We start from the raw sequence: 27,614 nt of genomic DNA, 5'->3' as shown, positions 1-27,614 counted from the left end.
GCTACATGAGCCGTAAGGCCTGGGCCCACCTCACCTCCCTCCCCCAGCTCGCAGCAGCTACCCTTCAGCGGTGCCCTCCTGGCGGCCGTCTAGGTCCCGTGGAAGCAAAGGTCAGAGAGCAGTTACTTTGGATGACTTTTTATTTTGCATTTCATATATTATCCAGCTTCACATTCTCACAGGATCAGCAATTACAACAGCCACCTCGTCTCCCAAGTCTGAAAACGGCAAGACAGCCACACAGCTGCGGCCAAAGGCAAAAGCACTGATGTGCTCATGAAACAAAAAAATTGCACAATTTTTTTTCCTTCATTTTTCTGAAACTAACGCCTGAAACAAAGGCTCATTGCTGGAGAACGGAAACCCTTTTTTTCTTCATGCCTCAAACTAAACATTAAACTTATCTGACAAGGCGAACAAGGTCTCTTTAATAATTAATTGCACACACACACGAAAAATCCTTTATGATGCATAAATATTTTGTTACACAGGGTACAAAAATACTTTCACTTTTTGGTTGGTTTTGAAGTACGGAAAGAATGAGGAGCAGGGCAGGGGTGGGGTGCGCTGTGGAGAGGTAAGCAAAATGGGCAGAGAAAGGATTTTCTTAGCAGTTGTTGGCCCCTCTGAGGAGGACGCAGAGGACCCGGATTTGAAATGAAAAAGAAAACACTATCTCTGTCGGGTGGTGGCTGCTGTTCGGCCTGGAAGCACGTGGGGGTGGTGGGGGCGCCAGGATGCAGGACCGCAGGGCAGGGCGAGCTGCAGGGCTGGTCCTCACTGAGACAGGGGCTGCAGGGGAGGGTGTGCACAGAGGGACCCGGAATGATGGACCATTGGTGGCCAGGACCTGTTGCTATGGTGACACAATGTGAGAACAAACTGTACACTCACATATACACAAATTTAAGTGTCTTAATTCATGCCAGAAAACATGCAAAATTAAATGCCTCGTTTCTCTGAGGTGGAGCTGTGGAAGCAAGTCTGGACCCAGGGGGTCAGGCCTTGCTCAGTCCCAGTGAGACCTCCGGCCTGGGGCTGGGTGTCCCTGCAAGAAGGCCCCTGAATCCTCCCGGGAGGCCTTGGCGAGGGGCTCTGGGGAAGGACAGGGCTGAGGAAGAGGAGAAAGGAAACAGGAAGCAGTCCACTGAGTCAGGCTTAAAATTCACAGTCTTTGGAGGGAAGCAGCAGCTCTCCACAGGCCGCCTGGGGGCAGTGGAAGCTCAGAGCGGCTTCCTCCCCAGCGGGGCAGGGGCTTCAAGCTGCGGTGACAAGACCTGGAGGGAGGGGAGAGAGGTGGCCGTGAGCAGAGGTGAGGGACTAGAGATGAACCCAGGCTTCGCCCTTGTGAGGAGGCTGCAAGATGGATGGCAGGGGGTGACGGTGGGAGGAGAAGGGGAAAAACCAGCCAGAGTGCCCTACCACACAAGCCCAGGTGGACGCCTAGCACCAGTGAGCTCTCCGGCTCAGGCAGAGGGAGGAACCACGGCCCTGCAGTAAGCCAGGCTCTAGAACACTTATCCTGGGCCTCTGGGCCAGCACTTACTGAAGAACTAACAGAACTGACGATATTTCCATCCTTGCTGGGTGGTATCAGAGGAAGGGTACCAGCGCACCTGCAAGAGAAGCCAACGTCAGGAGCTAGCTGTGCAGTCCCTTCTCTTGACTGGGGAGTCTTCAGTGTCCCTGCTGGAGTCCTGGTTCTGTCACTGACTGGCAGACGCCGGGCCACTTACTCACCTCTAGGCATCAGTTTCTTCATCCTGAAAATGGGAGAGCGCCACCTGACCTGCCTCCTCCGCAGGGTTGAGGTTCAAATGAGAGAATTGTTACCAAGGTGTTTTATGCTCCACTGAGCCCAACTGTACCAGGTGGACTTTTGGCAGTGGGGGTGCTGGTCAGCATTCTGCCCTTCCCCCTTGACTTGAAGGGTGTAGAATTTCTGACGTTAGGAGCATGAACCTAATACATTTTTGCTCTGTTTCCTTCTGTCTCAGTGCCCTCACCCAAGTACAGGACAGAGATGACTAAGTCACAGGGTGTCCGTGAGGATCAGGTGAGACACAATGTACAAACACTTTAGAAACCAAAGTTGCTGTGGTCTCTAAGGGGTAGGACTCCTGTCCTTGTAGGATTCTCTAAGGAAGTCATGGCTGAGACCCAGCTGATGCTTCCATCCCTTTCCATCCCTCTTGTTCCCTCCATTATCAGCCTCCCAGGTCTACAGATTTGTAATCCACCAGCTGAGGCTTCCAATGGGGGCCTGGCAGCTGTCTCAGCCCTGGCACTTGCCAGAAGGCCCTTCAGAGCAGTAGCCCCTAAGCAGGATTCCCAGAGACGGGTCAGGAAATCATACGCCCTCCCTTTCTAGGCACGGCCTCCCCATGGGTCAGTCTGGGCAGTAAGCTATGCTGGGTGCCAAGCCAAGACTGCAGGAAGGCCACCTGCCCCAGTTATAGACAGCATGTCTGCCCCAGCCTAACCCATGGCTGCCTGGGATCAGTGGGGGAACACAGCATCACAAGACCTTGAATGAGGGGTAAGGGGAAGAATGCCCAGGGAGGGGAGTCCAGGGTCCCCTCAGGAAAGGAAGGGATGGCACGCCAAGAGCCAATGTAGAAAACAAGTAGCAGCTGGGCCCACAGACAACTAGCTTGACAGTGTGGTCGTTGGACCCAGTTACCCACTTGGCTGCCTGGAATCCCCGCCTCTGTAAGTGGAGAAGATGTCAAGTAATGTCAGGTCGTCTGTGGGCTGATGGAAGCTTCCTGAGAACACACTCCTGTGTCTCCTCCAAATCTTACATGTTTTGTACACCCCAGGACTCTGCTCACCACATGCTCAACAGCAAGCAGAAGCTGGTTACCCTAAAATGCCAGGACACTTGGCATATAGCAGAAGCAGGTCCTAGGCCACCTAATCAATGCCAGAATCTTCCCTGGGCTCCAAGGATGTGGCACTGCTCTCACCAGGACACCGTGGACCCGGGCTGCTAGAACCACCTTGATTAAGCACCATATCACACAGAATAGGAGATCAAGTGCCTCTTCTTGCCTTTGAGCTGTCCAGCCTCAGAAGCCACTATTCTCTCTCCTGCTGCCTCAACATCTGGAAGCAGTTCCCTCCCCTCCTGGCTAACAGCCAAGTGGGAGGCCAAGTGGGAGGAAGCCTCTCCTCCCCTTTGCTGAGCTGTGGGATGCACTCCCAGCTGGAAGCGTGGCTGGACAGAAGAGCTCATTCCGTAAGAGAGGGACAATAAGGAAACCAGCATGTGGCTACCAGATAAGCTTGTGGCCCACTCCAGCTCAGGGAATCCCCCGGTGGACCCTGACCACCACCCTTCACCTGGCTTCCAGCTGGAGCAGCCCCGTGACAAGAGATCCTGACAGGTGAGGTGCCTTGTAGGGCTGGACAAGATGCAAATGTTGGTTAGTGTGTGAAGGGCTCGGAGGCTTCTGACTCTCACCACTGGGGAAGCCAGTGGCTGCTTAAGGGGCTCCCTTGGCAAGCCTGCTTCATGGGGTCCCCCACTCCCACCATTAGGTGCTGTGACTCAGTCTCCAAAGCAGCAGCTTTCCCCCCAGCCTGAGATGAGCCACTACCCCTTTGGGGAAGAAGCAGAGGAAAACCTGCATTTCTGAGCTCGGGATGGATGTACCATCTCAGTGGACAGAACATACTTGAGGGGCTGCCTTTCCATTTCCTCAGACACAGGTAGAGGCTGGCAGTCAGGGTCCTCTAAAGAAGTGCTGTCCCTTCCTGCCCCAGCTCAGAACAGGAGACACCCCCAAGGCCCAGGGATCAGGGCCAGCACATCAGGGAGTGAGTGAGCAACCCACTCTCAAGGCCTCCAGTTGTTCATAGGGATTCTGGGGGTCCTGAGAAGCCACCGCACAGGGACAGGCCCATGGGCATCTGGAATGACCAGCTCCAAGAAGGGCAGCATCAAATCAAGGGAGGGGCGGGGCACATGAACTCCGTCCTCTCTCAGATCTTGGGACTAACTGAGAAGATAGACCAAGAGGTGGAGAAAGGAATAAATCCACATGGGAAGAAATATGAATAGCCAATAAATATGGGAGCCTCACTCATCAGAAAGTCAATTAAAGGAACACTCAGGTTGCCAAGTCTACACTGTGACCTTATAATAGTTCTAGGAATTTATGATAAGGAAAACCAGCAGGACAGGTACCCAGGGAGGGGTGAACAAGGGCGTCCGTGGCAGCACAGCCTATTATTGGTAGCAGAAAATTGTGTAACAACCTAATTTACCATCAATAGGGAGCTGGACACACTTATACAACAGTGGGCTTGCCAGGCATCCAGAATGTAGATCTACATTTACTGATGGGAAACAATGTCCTAATATTTAAGTTTTAAACAGATTAAATGTGTAACTTTTATAAAAGCCACCTGGGTGGCTCAGTCGGTGAAGCGCCCAACTTTGCTCAGGTCATGATCTCATGGCTCACAGGTTTGAGCCCCGCGTCGGGCTCTGTGCCAACAGCTCAGAGCCTGGAGCCTGCTTCGGATTCTGTGTCTCCCTCTCTGCCCCTCACCTGCTCATGTCTCTCCCTCTCTCAAAAATAAACAAACATTAAAAAAAAAAAAAAAAGATCCACAACTATGGATTTATTTATACACGCACACCCAACTATCTACTAACCCTATGGACTAAAAGTAACTATTTTTGGGGGAGCAGAATAATAAGCAAAGGGAAAAGAGAATCTTACCATCTCCATTATACAGATAAGAAAATAGAGGCAAGGGAGTTCATGTAACAGGAAGGTCATTAGCAAGCGGTGAGCCAGTATAAAGAGGGGGAAAAGAGCCCCGGTCAAAGATCCCCACCATCCTCAGGTTGAAGTGGAAAATGAAGTCAAGTCTGGGAGGACTCTGGGATGCAAGGGGACACAGAGAATTCCCACTTTTAGGCATGTGCCAGATCCCATGCCATCTACACCTCTTGTGTGCCTCATCCTCTTAAAAGAGAAGTTTCTATCAAGAGGACCAGAAGGTTGAAGAGCACCTGGGTGGCTCAGTTGGTTAAGCTTCTGCCTTTTGGTTTCAGCTCAGGTCATGATCTCATGGTTCGTGAGTTCGAGCCCCACACCAGGGTCTGCTCTGACAACGTGGAGCTCGCCTGGGATTCTCCCTCTCCCTCTGCCCCTCCCCTGCTTGCTCTCTCTCTCAAAATAAATAATAAACTTAAAAAAAAAAAAAAAAAAGAGGACCAGAAGGCTGAGCAATATGGCCTCACGCTAGACAGAGCAGGACTAAGCCATCTCCAATGCCCCTCCTGTAGGTCTGGGCGCCGCCGCCACATACGGATGCCTTGGCTGAGGCTGAGCTAGTGGCAAAAGGCATGCAGTCAGGGTATGTATGTTGGGACACAGAAAGGAAGGACTGCTTTTCACCCCCTTTTTTTACTACCTTCTCTCCAAGTCACTTCCTTGCTCATAGGCCCAGAATCAGTTCTGTTGTTCCTCTGGGTTCAGAATAATGCCCTCAGGATGAATAGCATCCACTTCTGGGCAGCACTGTCAGGGGGCAGGGAAGGAGCTCTTGGAAGGAAAAGACACAAATGCTATTACTGCATTTGGTTTGGGATGTGCATTCTACTGTTGTGGAGACGGACATCCAGAGAAGTCCAGTAGCTGGGACAGAACTAGTTACTACCTCGTCCAATCTCTTGTTGCTAGCCTGCCTCCCAACAAATGTCATTAGCCTTCGAGGTGGGCTTTATCCCCATCCCAGGGAGTCCAGAAACAGGGACTGAGACACAATGAGGCCTCCAGCCTCGGAGAGGACCCTGGGGGCACTAGATAATAGTGATATTAAATAATAACCATGATAACTGGCACTTCTCTAGCATTCCCTCCATGCTAATATCAGAAAAACAAATACCTACAAAGTAGGTATGATTATCACCATTCCAAAGAAATTGAGACAGAGGTTAAGTAACTTGCCCAAGGTCATAGAGGTGTTGGAAGAGCCAGGATTTGGACTGAGGCAGCTGTACTGGAGTTGGACAGCCACTGGGCAGGGACAGGGTGGGAGGGAGGAAGCTAGAAAGGAAGAAAACAGGAGGGCACATAGCCCTGCAGTATGGAATTTAAGGACAGGTAGTAGCGTGCCCCTTTCAGCCAGCTGGAGGAGCTACCCCAAAAACAGCAGAGGCACCTCTGCTTATTAACTTGACATACTATCTCTGGTTCCCAACCTCTGCCTCACCTTTGTCATGGCCAAGCATCTTGGAGCAGATGGGGTAGAACCCTCTCCACCTCATCTAGATTGCCCTCTCATTTTACAGATGAGGACACACACAGAGGCCCAAAGGTGAAGTCACTTGGAAAAGATCAGGTAGTGAAATGGTTGCACAGCTAGGATCGGAGCAAAGCGCCCAGCAAGGCCTCATAGGGCTGCTGCAGTGAAACTCCCTGCGTGGCCAGGAGCACTACTGCCAGCCTCCTGCACTCCACCAGGTCACGGAGGACAAGGACAGTCTCCTGGGCTCACCCGCTCTTTGCCCACCACAGAACCTGGTTTGTGGTAAATACCCAATCATTTCCCTCTGGGGAATGATCTTTACCACCTTCCTATCCCCTATCAATTTTCTAGCTGCCTGTGGTGCACAGCTGGGGAACGGTGCCAAGTTTAACCACACTTCTGCCCTCAGTACAATCTAAAGCGGCCATGGCCAAGGGGACCTCCCCTGATGGGGGAAAACAGCTTGCTAGGGTAGTAGGCGGGGAGTCTGTACCTTCCACCTCAGAACTGAGTAGATCCAGATGTCACTAAGCCCTTCAGAGGACCTGACATAGACACACACTGAGCCCCCCGCCTTGGGCAGAGCACCCAAGTCCTCCCACCTTGGCTTCTGGTTCCTGTGAACTCTCTCTTCCTGGCTTCTTATATCCTGTACTTCCTCGTGCCCTACTGCCCTGGTAAGGCGACCTCTATCAACAGCAAAGCTCGCCCGGCCAGGTCGGTCTTCCCAAGGCTCAGCTCTTGCTCACTCTACTGATCACAGGCCAAAGTGGGCTTGCCATCACTCCTCAGCCCCCTTGTGCTGCCTGGTGGCACTTTGTCCATACACCTGGCAGTGCCTCCTGTCACTGCACCAGGGAGGTCCAGGCCAGAACGGACCGTGGCTCACTGGCCTCAGGCACCTCGGTGAGTGGCCCCGCACTAACCTCCCCAACTCTCCCCTAGAAGTGCTCATTCCCTCTTTCTCGCCATCCCTGCACAGGTTCACCGTGGAGAGTGTCTAGGCTTCATGAAAACAAGCACTAACACTCACTGAGCACTCCGTGTTCCAGGTGTGGGGGGGGCCTGTGGTGCCGGCCCTTCACAGGTGTTAACATCTAATTCTCTCAACAACCCTGACGCAGATAATACTGTGCTCATTCTTCTAGATAGTAAAAAAGTCAGGAATTTTTAAGTGCTTTCTGAAGTTCATAAAGACCAGAGAGGCAGAGGCAGGCGGCCTGGCTCCAGAGAGCACACTCAGGTTGGGATCTGAATTGTGGCTGTCACCACAGGCAGAACGCAGTATGGCACCCGCCTGGACACGTTCGGTCGGTGGTGGGACCATGGCTGGGTCTCTCTCACACTCACATTCTGCCTCAGATCCCCGATGTGGCCTCACAGCTAATCCTCTCCCTCTCCTCTGTCTGATCCGAAGCCCTAAAGAGAATGTCGTGGGAGACGGCAGTTCTGCAGCTCTAGAGGCATCAGTGGCCCTGTGGCCATTCAGGAACAAAGTCTGGCCAGCTTAGAGCCTCCTTCATCCTCTCCCCGCCTCTCCCCCAGAGGGGCTTACCTGAGCATGTAGGGCGGCAGCGGCAGCAGCAGTGGCAGCTGGGTAGGTGAATGCAGCGTGTGAGATGGCTGGGGTCAGCTCTGTGGTGTACAGAGGGTAGGGGGCCCAGGCCTCTGGGGATGCGGGGATCAGGGCAGCCCCCATAAGGTCATCTACAATGGGAGACAACAGCCCCCATTGTCAGAACACTGGTCTCCCCTTCCACTACCATTCCAAACAGAGAAGGGGACCTATCACTACACTATAAGCTCCCTACTCAGGCCAGACTTCCCTCAAGGACTGAAAGACCAGGGGAAAAAAAGCCATGTTAACTTGGCCTGGCATGGTGAGCATCCTATCTGCTTTAAGAAGCCCTCAGATGAGGGGTGCCTGAGTGGCTCAGTCGGTTAAGCGTCCGACTTCAGCTCAGGTCATGATCTCGTGGTTCATGAGTTTGAGCCCTGCATTAGGCTCTGTGCTGACAGCTAGGAGCCTGGAGCCTGCTTCAGATTGTGTGTCTCCCTCTCTCCCTGCCCCTCCCCGGCTCACACTCTGTCTCTGTCTCTCTCTCAAAAATAAACAAACATTAAGAAAATAATAAATAAAAAATAACTCACGCTCTTTAAAAAAAAAAAAGAAAAAGAAGAAGCCCTTAGATGGGCTTCTGCCCATCTCAACCAAGAAAAATCAGAGAAGGCTTCAGAGAAGTTGGGCAATGCTGACAGCTCAGGAGCTCAGTCTGTCCACAGCCTAGCAAAGGCTACAAGGGGAGGAAGGAAGCATGGAATCCGCAGAGACAGGTGGCTGTGGATACAAGAAGCCTCCTGGAAAGGACTGACTCCCTCAGTGAGAATCTCAACAACTTCCCTCTGTATGCAACTGCACTCAGGCCCCTTGCCTGGGGCAAGTAAAAGGACAGCAGACAATAGCTGGACAGCAGATGATAGCTCTGAGCACCACTCACAGGGGTCCCGTGCAATGAAGTGTGCTCCTAGGGCGGGGTGAGCGTTGGTAGGATTTGGTGTAGCCATTAGCTTGTTCTTGGCCATCTTGGTGTTGGCTTTGGCAAACTCTAGCCTCAGGGTCTGCGGGTTCTCAGGATCAAAGCGAATACCCTACAAGAGAAGAGAAGAGAAGAGAAGGGAAGGGAAGGAAAGGAAGGAAAAGACTTTACTTTGTAGGGCTCAGACAGTCTGTCCACTGCAACAGGTACAGAAGGGCCCCAGAAATGATCTTGCCTAAAAGACTCACCCATGCAGGGGCCAAGACAGACGACACACTGCTTGGACCTTGTGAGTAGTGGCGTTTGATAGACAAAGCAGCTAGGGACTTTGCCCCAGATGTTGGGGGATTAAGGTATATCTGTAGGCCCTTTTTAGTGGCATGGAGTGGGGGAAAGTTTGTAAAAGATAGAACAGGAATACTTGTTGTCTAGAGGTCTGTGGGTCAGAGAAAGCCTTGTCTACTCACATTCAATGCATTCTTGGCTGCTTCTGCTCCTGCTCGGCTGTCAAAGATCACAAAACCAACAGGCTAGTAGGAGAAAGAGAGAACATCCTCATTTCTCTCCCAACATTCCATTTTCCCCTCAAAAATAAAACAAAGCAAAAACAAAAAACAAAAACAACTTCTTGCCTATATCCTATGTTCAGCTAGAACAGAAGTTTCTCATGCACCCAAAGTCTCCCATCCAGGTACTACATTGTGGGAAATGATTCCAATACAGCTTTATCCCACTGCATTAAACATTACCCTCTTGGTAAATCTTTTTTTTAAATGCACGCAAGTAATTAAGTTCCAGTGTTTTCGCCAGCAAGAAAGGGGGCACCAATGTATTAAGGACATGGGAAGGCCCCAGGTTTGGTAAAGGGGCAACAGGTTGAAAGCTTCTCAAAAACCAGAGAGGGAGGACCTGAAGCTGACTGGTAAGGAGAGGGGACCTGTGGAGGTCGCTCTTTCATCAGTTCAGAACAGAAACAAGATGAGAAAGAGCAGGTCTCAGCTGCCAAATGCCTCAAGATGAGGAAAAGGTAGTAGGCTCAGGTCCAAGCTCAGTAGTCGGTCTGGGCTGGGAGGGAAAAAAAAACTTTGGAGAGAAATTACCTGTCTCGATGTGAGTTTGATCAGGGACCCTTCATACCCCTGCAGAGAGAGGTGGTTATCACAGGGAAGGTCAGAAGCCTGTTGTGCTAGCCCAGCCACCCATAACGTCAGCCCCCCTTTCTCCACCAGTGCTTGCCTGCATCATTCTCACACCACTCCCACCACGTGTCCACCACCCTGACCTCCACCAGTGTTGAGTGCCCTCTGCCCTTGTGTTCTGTATCACATGGTGTAGCACACGATGTGGGCATCATGTGGTAGCGTTCATCATTTCGTGCGTAAATTCCCACTTGCTCCGCTAACTTGTAATGTGGAAGCACAGACCCCACCTTTTTAAAGTTTTCTCAAAACTTGAACTGAAAAGACTACACTGAATCTCAAAGATTCCTTATATGGCAAAGCCTACTGAGATTCTCTCTTGTTTCCACTTTGCAGATGAGGAATGAGAGGCTCAGAAGGGCTAAGCAATCGACGAAAGCAACATGTGAATTAACACAACCTGGACAGAGAGCTGGGTCTGCGATCAGTTTCTGACACACTGCCCTCTGCCTTCCTGCTGCCCAATCCAGGTCGGATTCACTCCTGATGCTTCTCCTCCACCCTAGGCTCCGCCCGTGGGTGGCTGGGTCCAGACTCACCTTGAACGGCCTGAAGAGCAGGTAGAGTTCTCTGGGTTTAATGTCCACAGGGAGGCCACTGACGAATAGTGTTCGGACCTGGTGACAGAGACCACAGTAGACAGGGATGATAGCTCTTCCTCCAGGAAGGAACTAAAATCCTTCCAGAGTTTAAGGAGGAAATCTGTATTTCCTGGGCTTCCTTTGGAGGCCAAGGCAAATGAACACTCAGAGTTTCATAGTACTTAACTTTTCAGAGCCCTTTCTGTACCCTTTCCTTTCTCTACATTCATCCTGCAGTTGACTCAACAAGCACCTGCTAAGTACCTCTGTACACAGACTGAGCTGAAGAGCTGCAAGAGGGGAGAGCCCTGTGTCATAAGCACACAGATCAAGGATCCTTTTTCAGATCAAGGATTCCTGAGACTTGAAGAAAGCTATGGTGTCTTACCCCCAAGAATATACAAGTCAAAACATATATATTTTTCAGAAGATACAAATGGACCCCAGATTGAGAGTCTCTGCCTAGTCTAGAGAAGAGGCAAGGATGTAAATGGATAGTAAGCCCTATACCACACTACACCAGGAGTGATTTCAACAGAAGGCCTGGCGTGTTCACATCCATCTCCTAGTGCTTTCTACGCTAGATGTAAGCTCTTCGATGGCAGGGAATATGTTGTGTGTTTGCCTCTATGCCCAGGTCTTAGCATGGTGCTGTATTAAATGTTTACTAACTAAGAGACCGGGTTAAGGAGTCAGAGATGGAACAATTATGCTGGGTTTTGAAGAAGGAGTACGATCTTACCGGCTTCAAGTGAGGCAGATGGTGCTATAAGTTATGAGCCTTGCCCTCAACATGGTTACAAGCTGATGGGAAAGCCAAAGCTAGACACCAGGTGTCCATCCTGTGACTCCAACCAAACCCGACCTCCTGAACTGTGGGTGAGGTCCCTAAGAGGGTTGGCAGACACTCTAAGTTATTACTGCTAGTTAAATGCTGCTGGCACCAGATGCTCAACTAGCAAGGCCAGATCAGCCAATAATTATAATGGGGAGGGAGGATTTCCCATCGTTTAGATCCCTTAGAAATATATATTAAAACCGTAGCTAAGTTGTGAAAAATCCAAACGAACAGAGCTTCCCTATACACTTGACACCTGATTTCAAGTCTCTTTTTTTAAAAATTTTTTAAAATGTTTGTTTATCTATTTAAAGAGAGCAAGCCGGGAAGGGGCAGGGAGAGAGAGGGTAGAGAGAGAATCCCAAGCAGGGTTTGTACTGTCAGCACAGAGCCCGACAAGGGACTGGAACTCACGAACCCGAGATCATGACCTGAGCCAAAATCCCAGGAGGTCATGCCCTGAGCCGAAATCAAGAGTCAGACACTTAACGGACTGAGCCACCCAGGCGCCCCTCAAGTCTCATTTCATACCACCAAGCAAGCCAAGCATAGATCTTCTGAACTCACCCCTGCCAGTATAAGAAAAAGCTCATGCGCCTCAGCCTGCCTCCCTGCCCTGTGGCCTTTCCTGATACCATTTAGATGCCCTACCTACAATGGGCCACATTCCCTTCTTCAGAGGTACCAAAAAACTTGCTCCATATTCCAGTGATGGCCTGCCAAACCCACACGACAGCCTTTTCAAAGTCAGTGGCTTGAATCAGGAGCCTGGGCAGCTAGGCAAAGTTACACCCAATGCATGCAGGCAGGCAGGCAGGCCAACAGGCATAGACACCCCCACCACTCTACCTCTGCCCAGTCAACACACAGATCTGAACAACAGAGCCAGGAATGGCAAAGGCAACCACCCCCAACCAGTGTCACCAGCCCCACCCACACAAGAATGAGCCCAGCACGTGGCTAATAAAGAATGGATGAGGACAACCTTCTTCTCTTGCATGGGTTTTTGCCAAGAAGCATACCAAGCAGGATCCTTTGCCATTTAGGATGCATCTTCCCCCTTTGGTCATGCCTTTCCCTCACCAGACACGCCTCTGCTTCCAGGCCTGGGGTGAAGATTCTGCACATTTCACAGGCCTTGGCAGCTCGCATTGCTGTATACACAGTTCTCAAGCATGGCCCTGTTGCCAGAAGCACCTGGGAAAAACTGGACAGCCCGAGCTCCAGGGTAGCGTAAACCCAGCTCCTGGGCTCCAGAGAGCAACAGTCCTCTACACCCCTGCCCTTTGATAAAAGAACCTTTAATTTACACGCATACCACCAAACAGAAGTGACTTATTTGGGTCATGCAGCAAACCCAGGTCTCCTGACTACTCATCCAGGCTGCTTTTGGGTGCCAGAACATGGGCACTCAGCCCACCCCCCGAAGATGGACTCAAAGAGCGCAAGCCAGCCAGGGCCCTGCTGGAAGAACCTGGATCAGTACTACTCCCTCCTCCTTGGGACGTGGCTTTGGTCAAAGATGTGGAGCCAGAGCCGCCCCACAGAAACCTCTGCCTCAGTTCTCCCCAGGGGCCACCCATTTCACCCAGGCTAATTTTAAACCCTTCCTCAAATGGCTCCTTTCTGACCAGACCTCCCCAGAGGCCCCCTTAAATAGCAAGTTCTCAGCACAAAATTTCCTGCATGGGCTGGGGGTGGGGTTGAGGGTGAGTATAGGGGAGCTTTCCCTCATTCCCAGTTAGGATCCTTGTTTCCAACCTTCCTGCTGAGCCAGATGACCTTTTTCCTCTGCCTCCATCTTTTAGGTTCTCAAGTGTCCAAAATGCTACAATGCAGAGCTACCACCCTGTCCCTGGCCACCTCTCAGGGAATAAGCTGAGGTCAGGCAGTTATGGACTAGGTGGGAGGTCCCTTTCTGCCAGGTCACAGGAAGCCTAACCTGAATACTCTTCTTGGTTCTCACTTGACCTTGGTTGCCCTGGAAGATGATGTGCCCTCTGCCTATCCCCTTGTGCAAATAGGGAAACTAAGGCCCAGATAGGGAGCATGCAGCTTAGGAGCTGAGCTGGATAAGATCCAGGGACCCTGACTTAGTCATCTATGCCATCAGCAATCCACCTTGCTGTGGGGACAGAAAGAATGGTACCCGGGTGGCCTCGCTGGCCCCATGGGTGGGTAAAGAGCTGCCACTGTTCATTCAGTAGCCAGTCCCTTCCCCAGGCACTTGTTTAGGATGCCAGCTGGAGTAACGGGGGAAGAATAAGAAGAAGCCGGCAAACCAGAGGTGGCAGGATGTATAACCTTAGCAGGCTGGTCAACTACATGTGGAGAGGACAAAAGGTTGCAGAGCCTACCCTCCCTCCCGCTCCCAACCCCATCAGGTCCTGCCCCAGCCCCAACTATTCCAGGCCCCAGACAAGCACCCACACAGGCCTGCCTCAGGCAGCTGCTTGTGCTGCCCCTCAGCACTCCCCTTCCCCTTCCTCACTCCTTTTTTGTTTTTTTAAGTTTATTTATTTACTTTGAGAGAGAGAGAGAGAGAGAGAGAAAATCCCAAGCAAGCTCCGCGCTGTCAGCATGGAGCCCAACTCGGGGCTCGAACTCATGAAACCACAAGATCATGACCTGAGCTGAAATCAAGAATCATATGCTTAACAGATGCTTAACCGACTGAGCCACCCAGGCACCCCTCCCCTTCCGCATTCCTTAACTAAAGGGCACTCATCTTGTGGATTCCTCTATTTCTTCACTCCCCTTTCCTTCCTCAGAAGTCCTATGGGGACAGGACCCCCTGCCTTACATCGTTCCCACAATCTGAACTTACTCCCTCCACCTGGACTGTATAAAACCCCAGAGACAGGAGCCAAATCTTAAAACTTTCCTATCAACCAAGGTACCTAGAGTCAGGCCCCAGCACTTGAGATGCCCCCCCCCCATCTCTATGCACCTCAGCCCCCCAAAGGAGAAATTCCCAGCCATAGACAGATGTGGCCCAGCAGGGCAAGGTGACACCACACATGGGGAAGAGAACAGGCTTCAGTTGGTTACACCAGAGTCTGTACCCTAGCTTTATGCTTGACTTAGGGAAGTGGTTTCACCTCTCCAAATCTCAGTTTCTTCATCTGTACAATGCAGATACCATCTACCTCCAGGATAAAGAGCTCACTTTATGCCCGGCATGTAGGAGAGGCTCAACAAAATACTGGTTCCCTTAGGGCTCCTGTAATCACAGCATTCACCTGCACAAAAATCTCCCTATCAGGTACCATAAGCCATTTATTTATAAGGTTGCCTAGTGAGTCTGGATTGGATCCAAGTCAGTCTGGAGCTGGGAATGCAGATGAGTCAACCTTAGGTAGTCACTGGATTCTTTAGTGTTCCTTCCTTTTCCCCAGGGAGGGAATGACCAAGGTGGAAGGCACCATGGAGACCAGCTAGTTCAACATCCTCATTTTGCAGATGAGAAAACTGAGTTTCAGAATAGGAAGGTGACAGAATAAGCTGATGGCACACTCAGGATTCTTCAGGGGACAGTAGGGACAGAGACACACAGTTACTTCTCCAAGGCCTTACAACTCCTGTGTCCCAGGCTGGCACTGGAGATCACTCCTTCCATGCCACTTACTGGAGCCAGTCTCATGGCCATAAGGTGCAACATTCAGGAAAGAGTTTGGGTACAGACAAGGATTCAGGCACCAGTTGCCTACTGATGCCAAGATAGAAAGATTAATCAAAGAACACACGTCCTGCCTACTCCACACGTTTAGTACAAGAATTCAACACACAAACACACAAAGGTGCTCAAGTATTTGAAGAAAACATAAGGGGTGGTTCACACAATCCCAGGCTGCTAGAAGGCACCAAATTTGTTTACCTGGGCCCTTCTCCTTCCATACACTTAACTCTTTCTCCAGAAGTGTCCAGACAACCCAAAGGGTTATACCCGACTCCCATCCTGAAACATGGAAAGCACTGCAATCCTTTTAAAACGGTCATCTTTAGGGGCACCTGGATGGCTCAGTTGGTTAAGCGTCTGACTTTGGCTCAGGTCATATCTCCCATGTCAGGCTCTGTGCTGATAGCTGGGAGGCTGGAGCCTGCTTCAGATTCTGTGTCTCCCTCTCTCTCTGCTCCTCCCCCACTCACACTCTGCCTCTCTCTCTCTCTCTCTCTCTCTCTCACAAAAATAAACATTATTAACAAACAAACAAACAAACAAAACTCATCTTTATGGCAAGTACCAGTAGACAGGGCTGGACCGTAGTCACATCCTTAGCACAGGTGGAAGGTATGTCTGGAACAGTGTAGAGAAGATATTAGGAGAGAAATGGAAACAGTATGGAGAATCTTCAGAAGTCAGTGAAAGGGGTGCCTGGGTGGCTCAGACGGTTAAGAGTCCGACTTCGGCTCAGGTCATGATCTAATGGTCCGTGAATTCGAGTCCCGCATCGGGCTCTGTGCTGACAGCTCAGAGTCTGGAGCCTGTTTCGGATTCTGTGTCTCCCTCTCTCTCTGACCCTCCCCTGTTCATGCTCTGTCTCTGTCTCAAAAATAAATAAACGTTAAAAAAAAAATTAAAAAAAAAAAAAGAAGTCAGTGAAAGAATAAACATGCTGAGGAACAGCTTTTCTGGTGGAACCTGCTGGAAGCACCAGATTCAACATGGATTAAAGAACTGGCTAGAGAGATGTGCCCATACAGGTCACTGCAGACATAGCCATGCAGCCTTCATGATGGTCAGCAACAGACTCAGCCACACTATAGATCCCAGCTAGCATCAGGTTTGCCTAGAGGAACCAAATGGCCTTTGGCACAACTGTGTCCCCCATCAAGTAGGTTTTGGGGACTGGGCTGCTCTTCCTTTAGGCAAGTCCTGCTGCCTGTCCTTCCCCCAAGTTGCTGGGAGTGAAGGGGTTGGGGAGGTCTAGCCCCATCTGCTAAGTCCACACCACAGGCTATCACCGGTGGACAGACTTCCTGGGGTTGTCTAGGTCTTTGCTGTGTCTTCTTGGGCCCTTTCCACTAGCTAGTGCTGGACCATATATACTGCCATGGAGGTGGGGGGCACTGCTCACCTCTTCCACAGGAGGCCCCTGAGCTCACTCCCAGTGCTCCAGGGGAGAGGAAGAGAGGGCAGGACCTGGGGAACTTCCCTCACCCCCAGAATTACTCTTGAGGTCCCTGTGGAGGGAATGTTCCCTAGAAGAAGCCTCTCAACTCACTTTCTAACCCCAGCGTGATAGAGCACCCAGGCTTCCCAGACTCCCTGGCTCTTCTCCTCGGGCCTCATACTGGAAGTCTCTTTCTCCCTCTGTAGTCCTCCCCAGCCCAGAGTAAGATCACCTTCTAAAAAGAAGTAGGAAGAAGGACTCTGACAAACTCATTCTTACCTGTATGTCTGTTGTTTTTCCTTTAGACAAACTGACATTTGTTTATAGATGTTCAGAAAAATGAAATCAAAAAGAAGGCTTTAAGAGCAAGGTGACAGTGACACCCACTGTATCAGCCTTATACATTTTTAACATTTACTTTATTTTAAAAAGTTATGTTTTCTGAGAAAGAAAGACAGAGAGAGAGAGAGAGAGAGAGAACGTGAGTGGAGGAGAGATGGAGAGAGAGGGAGAGAGAAATCCCAAGCAGGCTCTGTGCTGTCAGCATAGAACCTAATGTGGGGCTCTCACTCAAGAACCATGAGATCACGACCTGAGTGGAGGAAACCAGTAGTCAGATGCTTAAATGACTGAGCCACCCAGACACCCCTTGTTTATTTTAGAAAGAGAGTGCAAGCAGAGGAGGGGCAGATGAGAGGGGAGGGGGGAGGAGAGAGTGAGAGAGAGAGAAGAGAAGACATGAGAAGAGAAGAGAAGAATCTTAAGCAGGCTCCACATCCAGTGCGAAGTCCAATGTGGGCCTCAATCTCATGACTATGGGATCATGACCTGAGCCGAAATCAGGAGTTGGATGCTTAACTGACTGAGACACTCAGGCACCCCAGCATCAGCGTTACAGCACAAGTTCAGGCTTCTGTGGGAAAGGCTTCTAGGCAGGACTCATCCTCTATCAGTCCTGGTGGACATCTCTCCTGGTCCTTAACACTCATACAGGGGGACCTGTCATTCAGTGCTTCCAAGCCAGGCTAGCTCTCTAGTCACTGGCTGCTCAGAGGGCTCCCTCCTCCCCAGAGCACACAGGGGACCCAGCTCATCTAGAGGTCCTGCAAGAATTACAGGAAGGGGGCTGCGGGGCTGCTGGGAGAAGGGGGTGGGTGACCTACACAGAAGAAAGCAGCCAAAAGCTTCCATGTGGCACAAGACTGGGGTGGCAGTCAGTGGGGGCCCTCCTCCAATAAAAGAGGACCCTGCGCTCAGACTGGGGCCTGGCCACTCTGCCCTCACAAGTGTGTGCCCTCTTCTGCAATGGGAGGGACAGTCCTGATGCCAAGGGCCCTGTAGCTCCAACTCGCCCCAACTTTTTGACACAAGACTCCCTTCACACTGAGCATTAAACATACAACTTCACAGTTAAGGGCGGCAGCAGGGTATTGTGACTGAGAGGACAGGTCCATAAGCACCAGATTTTGTTATGAGACAGAAAGGGTAAACACTGCTTTCAAGAACAGTGGAATGCTAATAGATATTAAACCCTCTTATCCTTTAACTCTGAAGGACAAGCACAGCCTTCTTCAAAACCCCAGACTCAATCATCGCCAAGACCACACCCTGGACTTCAGGGACCACCCAGCCAGAGGACAGACTTTTCTCCACAAAGGATGCTGAGCTAGCCACCCACCCCCCACCTTTCCCCACCCCCAAATAAACACTATAGGCCCACTAGGAACACTCTGCCCTAGAAGACAGACTCCTGCCTTCCAGGCAAATCCCTGCCTCACAGGGCTGGGACACAGGAAGGACATGATTGGGAAAACTTGACTCTGGGCAATAGATACATCCTACCAAAGAGATAAAAATGACACTTGAAAATGGATTCTTTGCAGCAATCCTTTAGTATCTCTGAAAGTTGGAATTCAATCTGGAAAGGAAAAACTATTTCAATTGTCCATTCCATCAAATCGTTCAAGTGATGGGCTCACTTTGAATCCCCCCACCTACTCGATGCTTAGTGTGAGCTCTGGTGTCATCTGGATGGAAAACACCACTTAGGGAAGGGAGTGGGGGGAGAAGGGAAATCCAAAAAGGGAAAAACAAGCCTCTCATAAGTCCCTCCCACATCCTTCCCTGACTCCCAGCCCTCTGAAGCAACTGAAATGCAGAATATTTGAGCTAGAAGAAACCTTATTTTTAGATAAGGAAACCAACACCCAGGGGTCCAGTGAGTTGCTCGTGGTCACTGAGCATGTCAGAAGCAGCCCCAGGGTCCCCAGGTGCTCGTGAGTCAATGCTCCTTTGCAGACCTTAACCTTACACACCAACTTACTCAGACCCCAGTCAGGTCAGCCTTGGGCTTCTTGAAAATAAGTGGCCTTGGGGCACCTGGGTGGCTCAGTCAGTTGAGCAACCGACTTCGGCTCAGGTCACGATCTCACGGTTTGAGTTCGAGCCCCGCATCGGGCTCTGTGCTGACAGCTCGGAGCCTGGAGCCTGCTTCAGATCCTGTGTCTCCCTCTCTCTCTGCCCCTCTCCCACACATGCTCTGTCTCTGTCTCAGAAATAAATAAACATAAAAAAACATTTTTTTTAATATATAAAAGAAAATTAGTGGCCTTTAGGCTCTGACCTAAGGAGCCAGAAACAGCCCCTTGCAGAAGGTTGATTCAGGGCGGGGGGTTTGGGGTATGCTACTGGATGATGCCATGGTTAGTTGTCAACAGAATTAAGTACAGGGAGGTGAAAGGGAAGACAGACAGCCAATTCCCAGAAGCTAGTGGGAACAGCCTTGTGTCCCACTGACTTGGAGGCAGGGGCCAGAACAGGGCCACACACATGCCTCCGACAGGGCAGTTGGGCACATGTGGCCCCAGGAAGTCCCAAGTCCAAACGGAAGCCCAGGCCACCCCATCCTGACCAAGGGAGTTTTTGAGATGTAGCCTGCGTTCCATACAGCTTATGGCTCTCCTGATACAAAGATGCTTAAGGTCCTTTCTAAGCTTGCACCAACCACCATCACACCCAGCTCTGCTCTGTCTTCTCCAAGGGGAAGAAACCCCATTGAGAGTCAAGAAACTCTACTCTTGCTCAGCAAGAACCTGTTGATCAGACATGGAAACAAAACAACCATCAGGAAACCTGGGTAGAAGTCCCAGCCTGACCACCAGCAGGCAGGTAGCTTTGTGGCCTTCCTCTGCTGCCTCAACTGTAGAGGAAGGGTGCACTAGCCTCAGGGCCCTTCACATTCCACCTTGTAAGATACCGAGGAAGTAGGAAAAGGTGACTGAACCGCAGTATAAGACTTGGGCATTGCCCTCCTCCGTCTGCTCGGAGCTGAAGCACTTCCCTTCCTTCTGCCCACAAGAAGGCAAAGTGGTGAAAAAGGGAATAGAGAACAAAAGGGTGACAGAGCAGAAAGTCAGCAGCCAGGTCCTGGGCCAAGGTGGGCTTGGAGGTTTGGGAGGGGTCTCTGCCGGGGCAATGTTGGGGTTGCCAAAAAGAAACCTCAGAGCAGTCTCCCACATATACCCCCCTGCCCAGAGATCTCAGAGGCCAGGGTTTTTTTTCTTTTGTGCATGTGTATAGAGGGCAGGGTGGGGGATGGGTTCTGCCCAGGTCTCAGGCTTAAGCTTGGCACCAGCAGGTCGCTCTTACCCCTCCCGGGGAAAGAAGTCCCTCTGAGTGGGGCCACTTGACGAGAGGTGGATGGAATGTGGTGACATGGCCCGCAGACGCAGGACTTATAAGGGCTGAACAAGGACACAGGGAAAAAGAGCAAACAGATACAGCCAGACATTGGATGTGAATTGAGACACACGTTCCCAGAACCTCAGTGCTTCCCATGCTCCTTCCGAGGAGCTCTGGGCTGCTCAGCTCCCAGACTAGGACGCTTCCCAGCTTCTAGCCTCCCTCCACATAGGACACCTCCAATGCCATTAGTCTGACCTGGTGTGAAGTCCAAGGCTTAGGATCTGTTCCACAGCGTTTTGCCTGCCCCTGCTAATTCCAGCCCCAAATCAAAGGGTGTGGCTCTCAGGACCCATTCTGGGCAGCACTTTGTGGTTTCCAGGTCTTTCATACCTACCATCTGGCATGTGAGCCTGGCAATCCTTTGATGTAACAGGCAAAAAAGTACTGGCCCATTTTACAGATGAAGAGCCAGCTCAGGGATTAGGTGTCTGGCCAGCCAGTGGCAGAGCCAGCAGTAAAATCCAGGTTGTCTGGGAACCTGAGGCACTTCCCCTATAGCCTGCAGTGTGTACTAGAGTCCAGACTGTGTGTACAAGAATCAAGGGAACCAAGTTGGGATGGTAAGAAGTTCTCTAAAGGGTGGGACAGGGCTGGGTATGTAGAGAGTGTTAAATAAAATGGCTTCAGACCTAATGCTCCAAGCTACTTCTAGCCTCAGGAACAAAAGGCATAAACATCTTGGGAACACACCTGGTCAAAAGTCTGTTGTGAGTACCGGCCTACACCTCATTTACAGGGAACCAGATCTAACTGTGTGAACTGCACCGTGCAGACTCAGTGGCATGGCTGGGTGACTGCTTTCCATTTGGTTCCAGACAGTGCCAGGGGCCACGGTTTTCAGAGGCCACTCAAGTGGCAGGCTCACAGGGCCCCCAGCATGGAGGCCTGCTGGGCAAGGTTTCCTTCCCTTCTATGCCATCCACCTCCCCATCCCTCCTGGGGCTGTGGGGTCAGCCAGCGCAGATCCATCGCTTGTCCCAGTGCCTGGTAAGGGCTGCAGTTGTCCTCACTGAAACACACCAACCCATGCATTAAAGAGTTGGCCTGGGGGAATCTTACACCCCTTCCCCAGCTCTGAAATCAACACCTCCAACCCTTAAGCCACCTTATGGTATTCCACTGTGAACATAGCACTGAGCCTACCACACCTGTATACTGCCTGAAGGAAGCAGATGAAGCCTGAGAAGGGATGTTTCCTAACATAATGCTACACTGTTCAGGAATGGAAGCTGCTTCAAGGGCCTGTATTCTGGTTTGGAGCTCCTCAGTCACAAACATCCCAAGCTGTGCCTGGATATGGCCACAACCATACATCAAGAATGAGGACCAGTCTGGGCAGAAGTTCTTCACACAGCCTTCATTTCAACAAACATTCTCAAAAAAGGGCCTTAGATCCTATTCAAGTAACCTCTCCTGACCACCTCCCACTCTGCCAATAAAAGCCCAAACCCACTTGGGGAAGAAGGTGGCTAACCACAAAAGGGAACTAGGTACTCCAGACACTCATCCCATGGCCTGGTCCAGGTCAGGTTCTGTCCCTTCTCCCTGAGAGTCCCAGGCCTATTCACAATTAAACAGGCAGCCTTGATGACTTCTGACAGCCAAGAGCCTCTGCTCAGTCAGCCGTAAATGACTAAAGGCCATGGCAGATAGACCTACACAGACCCTCCCACTACACACAGCCTTTGCTATACCCCAGAGGCCCCCAGCACAGACGGATCCACCAGTGGACTCTTCATGAAGGGAGGACCCCACCTGTCAGCCTTGGCACATCTCAGAGGTAACCATATTTTTTCCATCCAAGGATAGGATGGGGAAGCAGCGGAAAGAGGGAAGCCATGTTGTCCCTGGGCAGGGAGTAGATGGGGTTCTGGCATACAGAGCTTTGTGGACTATCTATAGTTCTGGCCTCACAGCAGCATGGTTTCTGAAGTCTAGTGATGGGCTCTGCCCCACTGCCTCATGGCTTTGCCAGGCGTGTGAGGATCCCTCTAAGGCAGCCATGGTCAGGGAATGGCAGAGAAACTAATACGGTAGCAGATGTCAGTGCTACCCAAAACCAATGGCCCAGCAGAGGCTGGGGGCCATTGGGTGGTACCAGAACCTAGCACTCTAGCTCAGCTCTGGGTAACCAGAGGTTGGAGGCCATGGAGCAGGAATCCAGCCCCCAGGCCAGGTGGGATGGACACCTATATCTCTCAGGACTGTCTGGAGCCCCAATGGGATAAATGGGTTAGAGACCATGAGAGCAAAAAGAGAGGCACCCGCACTTCATGTCTTGACTCCACTCTGAGTACTCACCAGACCCCCTCTGGAGATGAGAACAAGAAGAAATCATTATGTCCAAATGTTCAATGGATTTAGAAGCTGGTTCCTACTGGGATAAGCTAGCCAGGCTGCCCATGAGCCGGGAAGGAGGAGAGGAGGATACCCAACGGAATGACCCACCCCCACAAAAATGACAGGCAGCTGCTTTAGAGTGGGTACCGTTTCCTATTTAAGATGTCCAAAGCATCAGGGTACCAGGGCAAGGGGGTGGGGTAGGGGAAGGAATGAAAGCAGTAAGCCCCTGCACAGGCAACAAGGGGTTGTATTGCCTGTAGGGAATTGAACAATAATAAAATTGACTTGATCTCATTTTATTATCACCCTGCACTGGCAATTCTAAATCCTGTCGGTGATAAAGATGTTCCTTCTACAAGGGTTGCCAGCTCCCATCACCCAGTCTTCAGATACCTATCCCAGCCCAAAGGGAACTAATCTGGAACAGCAGGACCCAGAGCTCAGGCCTCAAAAACTTTAGTTGCAGGATCTTTTTTCCCCCTACCCCCAAAACTCACCAAAACCCTAATATAAAACAAAACAGCAGATACAGTGAGTGTGTGGTTCAGAGCAAACTCTGGGTTCAAATCCCAACTTACCTACTAACTACATAAAAGTTATTTAACCTGTCTCAGATTCCTCATTTATAAAACAGTAATGACAATAATTCACAGTGCTGTTATTGTGCAAGTTCAAGGAGGTAAAAGGGTGAATTACTTCAGGTAATACCTGACTCAAACACTGTGTATGGGCTTACTACTACTAATCGGACAGCGTCTCTATTAGGTTATTTGAATAGAGAAGACACATGCACAACAACCCCCAGGGAGGAAGGCAGCCCAGCCTATAGCATCTGCCTGGGTCTACCTGCTGGGACCCTGTGTCCAGGTAAATGCCCAGAAGTATAGATTCCTCCCTACCTTCATATCAAAAAAGAGCTTGCAGATACAGCATCAACACGCCCCAGATTTTGTCAAATGTTTTTAATGGCAGAGAAAAGAGGAAGTGGCTGAGTCATATGTTGGGCCCCAGAATTCCTTCACCTTCATCTAGAGTGCAGAGACCTCTAGGGGACACACGGTGGGCCCAGAGGTGTCCTGCCTGCAAGGAGCCACAATGGCCTAGATCCACTGGATGTAGTGGACAAGCAAAGATGGGAGTGGGAGGGCAGTAAGGGGCCAAGACCCTCCAGTCAAACTGTAGCCCCTTTGGCTGCCATTAATGCCTGCCTCTCTACAGTTTACCATTAGGCTGGCAAAAAAACTTCAACTCTTAGAAACTTGAACTCCACCCACCCAAGATTCCAAATACTACTTTCCTTAGCAGCCCCCCCACAATGAATAATTACTGTAACTTAGTATTACCTTGTACTATGAAATTAAAGTCTCCATTTTCAAAATAGACCATGTTTTCAAACCACATGTACCCCTCCCCAGAAACATTGTAACTCTCTAGCCATCCCTAAAGAATCACTAAGACAAGCTTGGGTCTGGGATTCTACAGCCTCACAGGCAAGCCTGTCCTGGGCTGTCTGACCTCACCTTCTGGAGTTCCAGCACCAGCTATGACGCACCTGGGTTAAGGTAGAGGCTCTAGACTGAAAGGGACACTCAGCTCTTCCCCTGAAGACCCTCTCCTTAATTCCTCACTGCCCTCCTTAGCTTTCAAAGGGTAGCAGAGCTTCTAACACCTCTCCTTTCCAAGTGACAGAAAATGCCAATTTTCCCAACCATGCATGATCTCAGGCACTTCACAATGTGGCCCCCACTACTGCTGAAAGCTAGCAAACTCCTGGAAGTCATGTGGCTCCACAATCCACCTCTCACTTTTACACATGCTATTCCCTCTTCTTGGAATGCCTTCTGACTGGCACAAGTCTAAGAACCTCCTACTGAGCTACATCTCAGGGAGGGCTCACTTCTACCTTCTCAGTGGTACCACTGCATCACTTGGTGATATTCCCTCATTTCACCACATCCCATTCCCTCCTGGCAAGTCCTTCTCACCTTCCAGTCTGTGATCTTTCACCTGGAATCCTGACCCCTGGTCCAGAAAAGGAACCTAATGCCTGTGATAGAGACAAAGCCCCAGTGGGTAGGGTGGCCAAGCAGGAAGAGTCAAGCTCCTCATGCAAAGGAGCTTAAAATGAGGAGCCCCACTGATACCCCTTCTGGAACCACGAAAACATACCCCTTTCTCCAGAAACCTAACGCCTTTAGAAATGAGTAGGGGGAGTAGGACTCTTTGGTTCTCTAGGCTTGCTTTACCTAATTTCCAACAGCCAGCCTGGGTTAGTCATGAAAGTAAACTAGCACTGCTAACAGATTCCCCAGATGGTGGCTCCTGGGGGATGCAGAAATGACTGCCTAGGGGACATCGAAGCTAAAGGAAGGAATCCAGGTCCAGCTCAAACCAGCAATTCAAGATGGAACCTCAGTAGGAGAGATCTTGGCCCAGAGGGCTAATAAGGGGAGGGGGCTCATCCTTGCAATTACCTGGCCAGAGCAGACACTGGGCTCCAGGAGATTCCCAGAGCCTTTAGTTTTAGACTTCTATTAAACACAGGGCTGTGCCCCTCCATCAGCACACGGCAGCACTAGTCCTATAACCCACCTCTACCTGCAAGGAGAAGTTAACAGGGATTCCACTTCTTGAAGATCCTGCCCTCTCTCTCAGAACAGGCACTTAGAAAAAAAGTGACCAATACTTCACATGCTTTAAGACTTTAGCTTGGCCACATGGTTCACCCTTCCCACTTCAAAGGGGTAAGTCTGAGGATCAGCACAACCTCTTGGGTAAACTCCCTGTTGAAGTCAACCTTCTAGCATTAGCGGTATTCTGGGTCCTTGCCCAGCTTCACAGGAGATGGCTTCCCTCTCCCAGTTTCAACCCCCAGGAGGCCAAGCAGCGATCTGCCCCCCCCCCCCCGCCCCCGCAACACCAGCAACCCTGTCACCCTCCCCCCAACTCTCAAGCGAGATTCTGAACAACCAGGTGGTGTCAGGATGGGGTTAAGGTTCTCATCAGTGCCACGGGCCTGTCAGCATGTCAAGGTCCAAAGAGGACAGGGCCTTCAGGGGGCAAAACCACCCCACCGCTCTGGAGCCCACACAAAACTAGCGGACAAATGTCAGGCCCTCCCTTTCCACCCTTCAGAGTCAAGAGTTATATATTCCCCCACCCTCCCTCCCTCCCTCCCTAAAAAGTGAGATCTAGACCTAGATTCTCAAGATGCCATGCCATTGGTGGACTAGGGTTGGCAGCAGGCCTCTGAATTACTAAGAGTGGGAGCTGGTGGTGTGACCCTCCCACCATCCCTCCCACAGTGAGGAGCCCAGCCCAGCAGTGGGCCACTGCCGCCATTCTGCACCAAACCCAGAGCACGGTCAGCCGGCACCACCGCCACTACATTGGAGGGAGGTGAGGGAGGTCAGCGACACCAGCCTCCACCAGGGGATCTGCGGTTTCTCCCCCAGACCAAGGGGAAGGGAGCTCAGGGTGGATAACTGGCCCTTGGTTTCCTGGGCAAGAGCTTGCCAGGACGCGGCAGGAAGGGTCTCCTAGCCTTGGAGTGACACAGCAGAGGCCAGAGGCCCCTGGAGAGAGATGCAAAGCCTGTCGTCCCCTTTCCGCATCAGTTTTTGTCTCTGTCGGCCCAGCTCCTGGTCTCCATTCGCCACCCTCAGCCTTAAGGCTTCTATTCACCACCTCATCATCACCCCTGCCACACACCCTCCCCGATTTCGCCATCCCATTAACCACACAGCTGCTGCTGATTCCACGAAGCCAAGCCGCCTCACACTCACTCCCTCCTCATACTTAGCACATGTCTGGTGGACAAGATAATGTCGCCTTTCCTTGCAGAATCCCACCCAGGCCAGCTCTGGGGTCCTGAATTGCCTGCTGGGGCAAAACCGGGGTGGAGGGGGGTGGCGGGGGGGAGGGAGAACCGGGAACGAAGTATCTTTAGGCATCTCTTTCTCAACTCTAATTAACTGCCCCGCTGACCTCTTTGCCAAAGCCCAGGTTCTGGGGCTGCAAGCAAAGCCCGTCCACCTCCCGTGACTACAGCTCAGTTACAGTGAACCAAGGTGCCGGGCAGCCGTCCCGGGCCTCCAAGGTCACCGGGAGGGGTCAGGGTGGAAAGTGCAAGAGGGTGAGGGTGCCGCCCGCCCGTGGTGCTAATCCCGCTCAGTTCCTTCCAGCAAAGGCGGGAGTCCCAGCAGTACCGGAGGAGCTCCTCGGGTAGCGGCCCGGGCCAAGAGTGGAGAACGAGGGACGCGCGGGCAGCAGGCGTGGGGCAGACGCCGAGCCGCTCGCCCACCACGGGACGCACGGACGGCGGCCGGCGCGCGGCCCGCCCCGAGCCCGGGAGGGCGGGGAGACAATGCCCGCCCGGCGGGGCAGTCCAGGCCGCGCGCCCCCGCCCGCCGGACACGGGCTGCTCCTCCCCGACCGAAGGGCAGCGGCGGGAAAGAGCCCCGAGCGATTGCCAGACCGGCCCCGCGCGGCGCGGGAGGCCCCGCGCGCCCTCTCCCCCGCCCACCTCCGCGTGCACTTCACCCCAAGTCCCGGGGCCGCAGACCCACCTCTTCCTCCAGAGTGCCGCCGGAGCCCGAGCCCGTGCCGGTGCCCGTGCTGGTGCTGTGCTCGCCGTCCGGCTTCAGGTTGCTCATGGTGCGGGGGGTGGGGTGGGGGTGGCGAGGGGAAGGGAACGCTGAGGGCGAGCGCGGCGCCCGGCCCCGGCGAGGAGGTGGGAAGGGGCGCGGTGAGCGGTGCGCTCCGGGAGTGCGGGGCGGAGTGGCGGTGGGGGGCGCACGGGGCGGTGAGAGGGGCAGCCGCCGCGTCAGGCTGGGGTCACATCAAGTTTGGCGGGTGCGGGATGTGGGGAGGGGGTGCGGCGGGGGAGGCACTGGGAACCGGAGCCGAGCCCGAGCGGCCGCCGCCTCCGCCTTTTCACTGCGACCGGCGAGTGCGCCCGCGGCGGCGGCGGCGGCGGCGGGGGGCGG

General features: G+C 51.9%; 1 protein-coding gene across 3 annotated transcripts; it reads right to left on the bottom strand.

Moving 5' to 3' along the window:
* Positions 1-122: 122 nt before the first annotated feature.
* Positions 123-27,614, bottom strand: RBPMS2 (RNA binding protein, mRNA processing factor 2). Of its 3 annotated transcripts, none has more exons than XR_002077985.2 (8): positions 27,195-27,614; positions 10,546-10,623; positions 9,908-9,946; positions 9,275-9,337; positions 8,769-8,919; positions 7,826-7,977; positions 1,617-1,763; positions 123-1,277 (listed from the first exon to the last, which is right to left on the bottom strand). XR_002077985.2 is itself a non-coding variant. In XM_019441810.2 (8 exons), the coding sequence occupies exons 1-7, from the start codon at positions 27,279-27,281 to the stop codon at positions 1,554-1,556; spliced, it is 633 nt and encodes a 210-aa protein (XP_019297355.1). In that variant the 5' UTR covers positions 27,282-27,613; the 3' UTR covers positions 123-1,277; positions 1,547-1,553. The 3 variants fall into 3 exon arrangements, 2 of the variants coding, with proteins under 2 accessions (XP_019297355.1, XP_019297356.1); XM_019441810.2 differs by lacking the exon at positions 1,617-1,763 and adding an exon at positions 1,547-1,616 and having other exon boundaries at positions 27,195-27,613; XM_019441811.2 differs by lacking the exon at positions 1,617-1,763.

Source organism: Panthera pardus, unplaced genomic scaffold (genome assembly GCF_024362965.1).
Source record: "Panthera pardus isolate Hobbes unplaced genomic scaffold, ASM2436296v1 HiC_scaffold_24, whole genome shotgun sequence".
In the NCBI taxonomy this organism is placed as follows: Eukaryota; Metazoa; Chordata; class Mammalia; order Carnivora; family Felidae; genus Panthera; species Panthera pardus.
Note: the sequence above shows the minus strand (reverse complement) of the source record. Positions and strands in the feature narration are given on the sequence as shown.